At 38.6% G+C, this 12,259-nt stretch overlaps 1 protein-coding gene across 7 annotated transcripts in view; it reads right to left on the bottom strand.

Annotated features, from left to right (window-relative positions):
• The window catches only part of NUP98 (nucleoporin 98), a 114,028-nt gene that overhangs the window by 4,961 nt on the left and 96,808 nt on the right, over positions 1-12,259 (bottom strand). For all 7 annotated transcript variants that reach the window (XM_029915340.1, XM_029915344.1, XM_029915345.1 and 4 more), the window contains 3 exons: positions 8,481-8,702; positions 5,338-5,579; positions 925-1,079 (listed from right to left, as the gene is read on the bottom strand). In XM_029915340.1, coding sequence (XP_029771200.1) covers positions 925-1,079; positions 5,338-5,579; positions 8,481-8,702 — 619 coding nt within the window. The remainder of the gene's footprint in view (positions 1-924; positions 1,080-5,337; positions 5,580-8,480; positions 8,703-12,259) is intronic.

The raw sequence follows: 12,259 nt of genomic DNA, 5'->3' as shown, positions 1-12,259 counted from the left end.
TTTGGTAGTAAGAAAGTGCAATAAACATTTTTTAGGGGAAAATAAGAAGAAAGTAGAGCTTACAGCAATGTAAAGATTTTTTTTTAAGTTGATATATTTATTTTGAGAGAGAGAGAGAGAAAAGGGTGGAGGGGTGTAGAGATGGGGGTGGAAATCCCAAGCAGGCTCTGTGCTATGACCACAGAGCCCCATGTGTGGGGCTCAATCCCAGGAACCATGAGATCATGACCTGAGTAGAAACCAATAGTCAGATGCTTAACTGATTTGAGCTACCCAGGCGCCCCTAGAAATGCAAATCTTAAAGGAAGCCTAAATGTGTGCTAAAAAGTGAAATAAAACAAATTCTGTTGGAAACCACATGAGTAATTTAGTGTGATTAGAGCAGGCTGGCACATGGAATGTGGGATAACACTAATAGGAGTAAGGCAGGAATGAAAGGAATTAAAGTAGCCTCTATATGGGCTTTAATTCTATGTTCCAGAGTTTGGTCTTTGGGCTATAAGCAATGGAGGCCTATCTTACGATCTTATCAAGGTTGACCCCAATACCTTTAATGAAGACTAAAAACACTGTTAAAACTTGCAATTTTAAACATGCCAAATGATGTATGAAACAATTACCTTCACCAAATCTCTGACCTTACTTTCTCTCTCATCCCTGAGCTGTTCACTCAAACTAGGGCTGGACAAGGGAGACTGTAGAGAAGGCTCGGCATGTCTATTGCAGGAGGTTTTTTTTTTTAAGTTTTGATACAGCTGTCATAGTGGCTACAGTAAATTAGCCTCATCAAAACACCCCTCTTGCACTGACCATTCTATCTCTGCCATTAAGTTTTTCAAGTGGTTGCTCAGGACTTTTGAGGTCTCTGTGGCTTTAAGGGCCAGGGAAAAGGAAAACCAAGCAGTGGTTCAAGAACTCAGGTACCTGCTGTATCTGGTGAAGCATCTCCATGACCCGAATATAGTCCAAGAAAACAAGCCCTGATGTCTCCCAGTCCTGGATTAGGCTGCTGCGCTCTGGAGGTGCCAGGTCTTCCAAGAACCCTTTCAGGTAGCCATAGTTCTCATTAATGATGGCATCTGAAGAAACAAAATATTAAGCACTATGTCTACATAAGTATATGGTTCTCAAAACTACACAAAGGACATGACAGAAATCCAAAACAGGGAGGAAGGGGAAATAATGTTGGGTCAAACTAGAGAAATGCAAGTAGGTATCTTGAAATTCTCCAAAGAAAATGTGAAAAAGTTCTTGCTTCAGTTCCCCAAATAGAGATATCTGGTGTTTTTTTCCCTCTGTTTTCTTTTTCTTCTTCTTTTTTAAAAATTTATTATTTATTTTTGAGAAAAAGAGAATGTGAGCCAGGGAGGGGCTGTGAGGGAGGGAGAATCTCAAGCACAGTCTGTGCTTTCAACACAAGCTTGACATGGGGCTAGAACTCATGAAACTGTGAGATCATGACCTGAGCCGAAATCAAGAGTCAGATGATTAACCGATTAAACCATCCAGGCACCCCTCTGTTTTCTTTTTTTGAGACATAATTGACCTATAACGTGATAGTTTCAGGTACACAACATAACAATTCAATACTTGTATATATTGCAAAATGAGCACCACAATGTCCTTATGTTACCATATATATAGTTACAGAATTTTTTTCTTCTGATGAGAACTTTTAAGATTTACTCTATTAGCAACTTTCTTTTTTTAAAAGATTTTATTTTTAAGCAATCTCTACATCCAATGTGGGGCTTGAACTCACAACCCCAAGACCAAGAGTTGCATGCTCCACTGATTGAGCAAGCCAGGTGCCCCCTATATTATTAGCAACTTGCAAATATGCAGCATATTAACTAAATATTAATTAAATATGCAGTATTAACAACTACGGCTGCCATGCTGTTTATTTCATCCTCATGACTTATTTATTTTGTAACTGGAAGTTTGTATCTTTTGTCTCCCTTTACTCATTTTGCCCACTTCTACCCCTCACCTCTCTGGCAACCACCAATCTGTTCTCTGTGTCTCAGTTTTTTTTTTTTTTTTAAGATTCCACATATAATGTGATATTATACAGTATTTGTCTTTCTCTGACTTATTTCACTTAGTGTAATGCCTTGAGGTCCACCCATATTGTTGCAAATGGTAAATTTCATTCTTATTTATGGCTGGATAACAGTCTATTGCATATGTATACTATACACACACACACACAAACACACACACATTTTCTTCATCCATCCACTGATAGATACTTAGGCTGTCTCCCTATCTTGGACATTGTAAATAATGCTGCAATGAACATGGAGTTACACCTATCTTTTCGAGCTGTGTGTGTGTGTTTTTTTTTTAATAACTACCTGGAAATGGAATGGCTGAATCGTATGGTAGTTCCATTTTTAATATTTCTTTCTTAATTTTTTAAAATGTTTATTTACTTTTTGAGAGCGAGAGATAGAGCGTGCGTGGGGAGGAGCAGAGAGAGGGGGAGACACAGAATCCGAAGCAGGCTCCAGGCCCTAACTATCAGCACAGAACTTGATGCAGGTCTGAACTCAAGAACCATGTGATCATCACCTGAGCTGAAGTCAGATGCTTAACCAACTGAGCCACCCAGGCGCCCCTATTTTTAATTTTCTGAGGAACCTCCAAATTGTTTTCCATAGTGGCTGCACAAATTTACATGTCTGCCAACAGTGCACAAGGGTTCCCTTCTCTCTACATCCTCATCAGTCTTATTTTCTTCTTGAACAGTGATTTTAATAGGGATGAGGTGGTATCTCACTGTGGTTTTGATATGCATTTCTGATTAGTGATGTACAACAAAAGATGTATTTTTTTTTAGAAAAATGTCTACTCAGATCCTCTGCCTATATTTCAATCAATTTTTTTGAGTTATTTTTATATGAGTTAAATATTTTGGACATTAACCTTTATCAGATTAAGGATTTGCAAACATCTTCTCTCACTCAGTAGGTTGCCTTTTCATTTTGTTGATGGTTTCCTTTGTTGTGCAAAAGCCTTTTAGCTTAATTAGTCCCATTTATTTCTGCTTTTGTTGCCTTTGCTTTTCGTGTCACATCCAAAAAAAAAAAAAAACCCATCAAGATGGATGTCAAGGAGCTTACTGCCTATGTTTTCTTCTAGTTTTATGCCTTGAGGTTTTACAATTCAAGGTTTTAATCATTTTGAGTTAATTTTTGTACATGGTATAAGACAGTGGTCCAGTTTCATTATTTTGCATGTGGCTGTTCAGTCTTTCCAAGAGAAGACTATATATTCTTGGCTCCTCTGTCATAAACTAATTGACCACATACATGTAGGTTTATTTCTGGGCTTTCTACTCTGATTTTAAAGTTAATTTTTTAAATTTAAGACAGAGCACAAGCAAGGTGGGGGTGGGGGAAAGAATCCAAAGCAAAGCCCAACATGGGGCTTGAACTCATGTACATGAGATCATGACCGGAGTTGAAATCAAGAGTTGGACACTTAACCAACTGAGATACCCAGGTGTCTCAGTTCTCTGGGCTCTTTATTCTCTTCCAATGATCTGTGTGTCTGTTTTCAGGCCTATACCGTACTGTTTTGTTTATTATAGCTTTGAAAATGAACTTGAAATCAGGGAGTGTTATGTCTCCAGCTTGATCTTCTTTCTCAAGATCACTTTGACTACAGGAGGTCTTTTGTGGTTCCATATAAATTTTAGAGTTGTTCTTTCTACTTTTGTAAAAAATGCCACTGGAATTTTGGCAGAAAATTGCATTGAATCTGTAGTTTGTTTTAGGTGGTAAAGATATTTTAACAATATTAATTCTTCCAATCCACAAACATGGAATATCTTTCCATTTCTTTGTATCTTTAATTTCTTTCATCAATGTCATAGTTTTCAGGGTATAGGTCTTTGATCTCCTTGGTTAAATTTATTCCTAGGTATTTTATTCTTTTAGATGCAATTGTAAATGGATTGTTTTCTTAATTTCTCTGATAGTTCATAATTAGTATATGGAAATGCAGATTTCTAGATATTGATTTTGTATCTTGCAATTTACTGAATTCATTTATTCTAAAAGTTTTTTGGCGGAATCTTCAGGGTTTTCTATATATAGTCATGTCATTTGCAAACAATCGAGTTTTGTTACTCCCTTTCTAGTTGGATGCCTCTTATTTTTCTTGACTTACTGCTCTGACTAGGACTTCCAATATTATGTTGAATAAATGTAGTGAAAGGAGATGTCCTTGTCTTTTTCTTAACCTTAGAAGAAGAGCTGAAAGCTTTTCACCATTGAGTATGATGTTAGCTGAGGTTTATAGAAGGCCTTTATTGTTGAGGTATGTTCCTTTTATGGCTACTAGTTTTTATCATAAATGGATGTTGAACTTGTCAAATACTTTTCTTGTATCTCTTGAGATGATCATGATTTTCATCCTTTATTTTGTTAATATGGTGTATCACAATGATTGGTTAAACCATCTCTGTTATAAATCCCGCCTGATCATGGTGTATAATCCTTTTAATGTACTGCTGAATTCAATTTGCTTATAATTTGCTGAGAATTTTTATATCCATGTTCATCAGGGATATTGGTCTGTACTTTTCTTTTCTTATGGTATCCTTGTCTGGTTTTGATATCAGAATAATGCTAACCTTATAAAATGAGTTTGGAAGTGTTCTCCCCTCTTCTGTTTTTTGGAAGAGTTTGACAAGGACTGGTATTAAAGGAGAAAGATTTATGCGATCTGAGAAGAAACCAGAGTTCAAGGACTGGTATTAATTCTATGAATGTTAGGTAGAATTCACTAGTGAAGCCATCTGGTCCAGGACTTTTATTTATATGGAGTTTTTTGAGGACCAATTCTATCTGCTTTACTAGTAAGTGGTCTGTTCAGATTTTCTATTTCTTCATGATTCAGTCTTAGAAGGCTACATGTTCCTAGGAATTTATCCAATTTTTCTAGATTGTCCATTTTGTTGGTATATAACTTCATAGTAGTCTCTAAGGATCCTTTGTATTTCTATGCTATCAGTTATACTGTCTCCTTTTTAATTTTGGTGAATCAAATTTAATAAGTACACAAAAAGTTTAACGTAATTCATGCATATCAAGCACATCTTTGGCAAAAGTGATGTAACAATATTGCTGTCTACCCCTGCCCCTCTAGCCCCTCATCCTGGCCAAGTTTATTCCGCACAAAGAACTTTTGCGAAGTGTAATCTGATGCAAGACCTCAAAGCCCCATAGAGAACATCACCTCTAGCCAGACTAATCATGGGATTCAGAGGCTGGAAGAATTTGGGGTGATTTCCAGGAGACACAGGCCCTAGTCTGAAGGACTCACCAGAAGCTAAGTGCCTTATGATGAGTTTGTGGCAGCGGTTCCAGTGTCCAGCTTTAAATAAATAGAGGGCTTCCAAATGCTTGTCAGATTCCATGTGTGCTCTCACTGCTTTAGCCTCATTAATCCACTCAGCAGGCACACAAAGCTTTTGGGTCAGGAAAGTCTCCTTAGCCCAAGACTCAGGGGTCTCCAATAGTTGGCAATGCCGCGTAAGCAGCTCTCGAACAGCATTCTCACGCACACTGTAGGAAGAAAGACAATGCTCAATAAATTCTATCTTCATTGATGGAGAAGACTGCCCCAGACAACGAAGAGTGACCCATGGGATGGTCTCCCAAACTGCAAGTCTTAACCCTTAGTGGACTTGAAACCTGACTTAAAAAAAAAAAATCAAAAGCCATCATATCTGCATTTATTTTTTAATTGAAATAGAAAGTATCTAAGCACATTATATTTTCATGATCAAAAAAGTGTGAAAACTGCAATGTCAGCAATAGCCAAAACATGGAAGGAACCTAAATGTCCATCACCTGACGAATGGATCAAGAAGATGTGGTATATATTCACGATGGAGTACTACATGGCAATGAGAGGGAATGACATATGGCCCTTTGTAGGAAAGTGGATGGACCTTGAGGGTGTCCTGCTGAGTGAAGTAAGCCAGGCAGAGAAGGGCAGAAACCATATGTTTGCACTCATAGGTCTAGCAGGAAAACAAGAGAGACCTAATGGAGAACCAGGGGGAGCAGAGGAGGGAGAGAGAGTTGGGGAGAGAGAGAGATGCAAAACTTGAGAGACTATTGAATGCTGAGAATGAACTGAGGGTTGAAGGGGAAGGGGGAGGGGGGAAAAGAGGTGGTGGTGATAGTGGAGGGCACTTAAGGGGAAGAGCACTGGGTGTTGTATGGAAAACAATTTGACAATAAAATATTATGAAAAAAAAAGTGTGAAAACTAATACTCTAGGGAAGGCTGTCTAGTGCTTAAAAAAAAAAGGCTTTCCCTTTCTTTTCCTTAATTTCTTTCTAGTAGCAGGAGGTCAAGGTCTAGAAGAATCCCATTCTGCACAGAGCAGTTCTTTGCAGTCCATTCCCAACCTTCTTCCTTCTTTTTCTCTCATATGGTCAGTATAAGTAAACAAAGTAGTTTATTTTATTTATTTATTTATTTTTTAAATGTTATTATTTATTTTTGATACAGAGAAAGATAGAGCATGAGAGGGGAGGGGTAGAGAGAGGAGACACAGAACCGGAAGCAGGCTCCAGGCTCTGAGCTAGCTGTCAGCACAGAGCCTGACGCGGGGCTCGAACCCACGAACGTGAGCTCTGACCTGAGCTGAAGTCAGAGGCTCAACTGACTGAGCCACCCAGGCGCCCCAACAAAGTAGTTTTTAAAGGTAAGGTCTCTTCCAGGTTCTTGTTTGCTTTTTATCCACCCCCCTTCAAAACCATGAACTTTCCTAATTCATTTCTCTTACCCTCATTCTTTCTGATCTTAAGTCCCTTTAGAGTCCTTTTCTAACTGAGCCAAAGGACCAGCCGTTTAAATTTAAAATCAAAACAAGTATTTTCATCATAGATTCTTTTCTGAACACCTTTTCAAGGACCCCCAATCTCACCTTAACTGCTTCTTTTAAAAAGTTCTTTACTAGGGAGTACCTGGCTGGCTCAGTAGAGAGTGGTAAGTTGGAGCCCCATATTGGGTGTAGAGATAACTTAAATAAATAAACAGAAACAGGATCTGTTTCCCTAGAGGCTACTCTGAATCATCAGTTTTATTAGCCATCCTTTTAACCTGTGAAATCCCCATGAATTTGTTTAAATAAACCCAAGGGTAAAGTATGAAGTCATTTTGCTTTCTGTAAGGGAGAAGAGAAATTCCTTATACGAAAGGCTGTGCTAGATGCTTTATACTTCTACTCTCTTTTTGTAAAAAAAAAATTTTTTTTGAATTAAGTAATCTCACTGTCCAATGTGGGGCTCAAACTCATGATCCAAATGAAGATCAAGAGTCACATGCTTGGCTGATTGAGCCAGCCAGGCTCCCCAACCTTTCCTCCTTTAATTCCTTTGACTAGGTATGGATTAATATTATGGTTCTGTAGATAAAAAGAGAGTATCTTTAACCAAAAATCAAAAGTGAGTAAGCTTTATTCTAGGTCAAGGTGAGTATATGATAGATCCAGAATTGAGGCAGATTTGACTATAAAACTCAACTCTTTTTCATACTGTATCACATGACAGTGCAGCATAAGATTAAATGCACAGACTCTGGGTGTCCTGAGTGGGAAGACTGCCATTTACTAGCTATGTGACCTTGAGCAAAAGTTAATCACTCTTGCCTTGGGCTGCTCATCTGTAAAACAGATTATCAGAGTGTTACCTTATAGGTTCACTATGAGCACTAATTTAGATATAAAGTATTTGCAACAGAGTATAAATATATATAAAAGTACTATGCAACAAAGTGCTATATAAATGTTTTTGTTATTAATTGTAAGGCCATGCTACTACCATTAACAGAAAAAAATCTCTACCAATTTATCTCATCCACACCATGGAGAAAAGGCTATTTTAGGATAGAGAGCCAAATCCTTACACTCTAAGTAAGGATATACTGGGAAATATGATGCTCTCAAACTTGAGGGTAGGTATGGGTGGATGGCAAGCAAGAGAGGGAGAAAGCCAACAGACAGAAAAGGCCAGGGGCACTCCCTGCCAACTCATTGTATCACTTCGCAGATCCACTGAGGCAGCTCAGCAAGCACTATTTCTGCCTAATTCCTAAACATGCTACATCCAACTGAATCTATGTCTATGTTTATGGGTGCTCCATGTAGACATATCCTCCCTCTTCCACTTAATTATTTCCTGTTCTCCTCTAAAGTTTTCCATGATCACTGCAGTTCACAGAGATCACTTCTGATAAACAGCCATTATTTGGCACTAAACTCAAGACAGTCTCACTTCTAACTTCTTCACATGAATATAGAGACAGCTGTGGATTGAATGGTATTAAGGTTTATCAAAGGTTGGACCCAAAATACATTCTAGATGCTTAAAGAACTAAACCCTAAGAGACTGATTCTTTGGTATTGCCCTGTAGCCCCAGATGTACCTCATGGGTTCATGGCTTCTCACTCACCTTGAATTGTCAATGTGCAGGAAGACAAAGATGGCCCACTCCCAGAGCCCCTCACTTTCCAGTTGGCCAGCAAAACTGGCCTGGAGCACACCCTCACACTGTTCTGAGAGATGGGTATAGTTAAGAGCCCGCAGCACCTCCCACAAGTGCCAGCTTAGGCGGTAATCCAAAGGATCTGCTGTTATGCTTCGAGGCTCCAGCAGCTGGTTGAGATCATAATGTCTGCAAACGAGAATGTGCACAGAGTTACCATATCAAGGCAGCAGACCACCTGCATTGAACAGGTCAACTGTTCTGGCTATGGCTTAGAAGATAATAAAGACAGACACCCGAGAACAGAAACATTATAGACCACATGGTCTCCCTCTGAGATTGTGGTATATCAATCCACTTCTAGGTTCAGGCAGATTACAGGGCCCATCAAAAATGAAGGCACCTCCTCTTCTGTGGCTGTGTGATCTGACAGGTATGCTGGTTTGGTTTGGCCTAGATATTTACTGTCCTGGTACACAGAATCTTCACAACACTTAGTCTTCATTCCTTTGTATAGTGTTGATACTTTTCTTAACCATTTAAAACACATAGTTATCTTAGGATCTTTCAGACTGCTCTATTATATGTGGTTATTGGAATGCTAGCTCGCTAACACCTAACTAGTCTTCATGATGTTTATTTCTGTCTATGGCTTATCATTTTTACCTATGATTTTGTCTACAGCAGGGAGTTTTTTTTTTTTAATGTTATTTATTTTTTGAGAGAGGGAGAGACAGCGTGAGCAGGGGAGGATGACAGAAAGAGGGAGACACAGAATCTGAAGACAGGCTCCAGGCTCTGAGCTAGCTGTCAGCATAGAACCCGACGTGGGGCTTGAACCCATGAATGTGAGATCATGACCTGAGCCAAAGCTGGATGCTTTAACTGACTGAGCCACCCAGGTGCCCCGGAAGTATTTTTTATATAAAGACCTTTAGATGCTCTGGGTTTTCTATACACACTTTTGCCTTTTCTTCTGTTAGGAGCCCAAAGATTTCAATGGCCCTACACAACTTAATCTGTAAAGTTTTTAGCTTATAATCCCAGGTCATAAGAACAAGATCTCACATTTGTTAAGTTGTAGGGCTTAGATTGACAATCAATAATTTTTCTTTTCACCTAAGATCCAGATATTTTATAACTTCTTAACACTTCCTCATTCTGTAATGAACAGAATTTTTCTAGACCAATGTTGTCAAACTGAACTTTGTGGGATGATGGAAATGCTCTATAATTTTTCCTGACCAATGATGGCTATCAATAGCCAATACATGTGCCTATTAGACACTTTATCTCCTGCTGGAGCTGGTTTCTCTATTTCTGGCACCTTGAGATCTCCCTTTCTTTTTCTTTTTTTAACATTAAAAAATTGACATACAGTAAATAGAACATACTTAAAATGTACAATTTTCATTAAGTTTTATTATATGCACACACTGTGAAATTACCACCAAAGTCAAGATAACAGACAGACTCATCACCTCCAAAAGTTTCCTTACGCCCCTTTGTAATCCCCCTCTTCCTGCCCCTCCTATACCCTCCCCTCCTGGGCAACCACTGATCCGCTCTCTGTGATTAATCAGTTTGCATTTCCAAATATTTATATAGGTTAGACTCATAAAGTAGGTATGTTTCCAGGTACTTTTCTGTCTCACGTCTTCCAAAACAGAATAAAATTATCTTGTGATTCACTATGTTAATTGTGTGTATCAATTGCAGAGTAGCATTCTATTACATAAATACACTACAATTTGTTTATCTATTCAGCTGTGGTGGAGATTTGGCTTGTTTCCAGTTCTGGACCATTACAAACAAAACTGCTAAAAACATCTGTATACAGACACAGGTTTTCATTCTTTTTGGGTAAATACCTAGGAATGGCATGACTGGATCATATGCATCCAGGTACATGTCTAACTTTTTAAGCCAAATTGTTTGCCCAAATGCCATTTATCATTTTTACCAGCAGTATATGAGAATTCCAGTTGCCCCACATCTGTGACAACACTTGGTAGTGTGGGTCTTTTTAATTTCTAGCCATTCTAATAGGTGAGTACTGGGATCCCATGATAGTTTTAATTTGCAGTTCCCTGTTGTCTACTGATGAACATTTTTTGTGGGTCTGACATCTAGCTCTTCTTCAGTAAAGGAACTGTTGCAATATTTTGCATATTTTAAAAATTGGGTTGTTTTGTTATTATTGAGGTTCTTACTGATTGATTTTGAGAGAGAAATAGAGAGGGAGAGAGGGAGGGGGGAGGGAGGGAGAGAGAGAACACTGAGAAATCAATCCCAAGCAGGCTCCATGTTCAGTGGGGTGCCTGATGCAGGGTTTGATCCCATGACCCTGGGATCATGACCCGAGCTGAAACAACAGTCAGATGCTTAACTGACTAAGCCACCCAGACACCCCTACTATTACTGAGTTTTAAGAGTTCTTTATAAGTTCTGGATACAGATTCTTTGTCAGATATATGAATTGCCAAGTATCTTCTTTGAATCTGTGGCTTGTCTTTTCATTCTCTTGACAGTTTTTCAATGACTTTTTTTTTAAGTTCATTTATGTTTGAGAGAGAGAGACAGAAAGAGAGAGAGAGAGAAAATGTGTGCCTGTGTATATAAGCAGGAGGGGGCAGAGAGAGAGAATCCCAAGCAGATTCTGCACTGCCAGCACAGAACCCAACATGGTGCTTGATCTCACGAGCTGTGAGATCATGACCTAAGCTGAAACCATGATGCTCGACTGACTGAGCCACCCAGGTGCCCCCAATGACTAGCAGTTTTTAATTTTGCTAAAGTCCATTTTTACCAATTTTTTCCTCTACAGATTATATATTTGGTGTCAAAAACATCTTTGTCTAACTCACAGTTACAAAGATTTTATGGTTTGTTTTTTGGTGTAAGTTTGAAATTTTGGTTTCTTATTCATTTTTAACTGGACAAATAATAGAGATAATAAAACCAAAAGCTAGAAGTAGACTATCAAGATAAAAAGAGAAAAGATACATATTACCAATATCAAGCAGGAGAGAGACATAGTTACAGATCATACATACATTTAAAAAGGCTAATAAGGAAATTGTTATGAATAACTTTATGCCAAAAAATTTGGTGACTTCAGTGAAACAAATTCCTTAGAAGAAGAAATGATTAAAACTAACTTAAGAATAAGTAGAAAGCCTCAACAGCTTAGTAAAGAAGTTGATTTCACAGTTTAATGTTCTAGTGTTTATTTTTTGAGAGACAGAGCATGAGCAGGTGAAGGACAGTGAGAGAGGGAGGCCGGCTCCAGGTCCTGAGCCAAAGTTGGATGCTTAACTAACTGAGCCACCCAAGTGCCCCTGATTTTATAGTTCAAAAACTTTTAACGGAGCTTAAGAAAAATGGAAAACTTCTGTTCTTCATTTTATTAAGAAAGTGAGGGGTGCAGGGTGGCTCAGTTGGTTAAGTGTCTGACTCTTGATTTTGGCTTGAGTCTTGATCTCATGGTTTGTGAGATCAAGCCCTGTGTTGGGCTTTGTGCTGACAGCGCAGGGTCTGCTTGGGATTCTCTCTCCATCTCTCTCCCCCTCCCTTGCTCACACGTGTGCATACTCTCTTGCAAAATAAAGAAAAAGAAAATGAAAAAACAGGTTTTCATATACTGCTGGAGGATAAACTACTGTTTCTTGTTTAAAAACAACACTGGGGCACCTGAGTGGCTCAGCTGGTTAAAGCATCCAACTCTTAATTTGGGGTCAGGTCAT

Source organism: Suricata suricatta, chromosome 11 (genome assembly GCF_006229205.1).
Source record: "Suricata suricatta isolate VVHF042 chromosome 11, meerkat_22Aug2017_6uvM2_HiC, whole genome shotgun sequence".
NCBI classification, from domain to species: Eukaryota; Metazoa; Chordata; class Mammalia; order Carnivora; family Herpestidae; genus Suricata; species Suricata suricatta.
The sequence above is the reverse complement of the archived record's forward strand: the minus strand, read 5'-3'. Positions and strand labels throughout refer to the sequence as shown.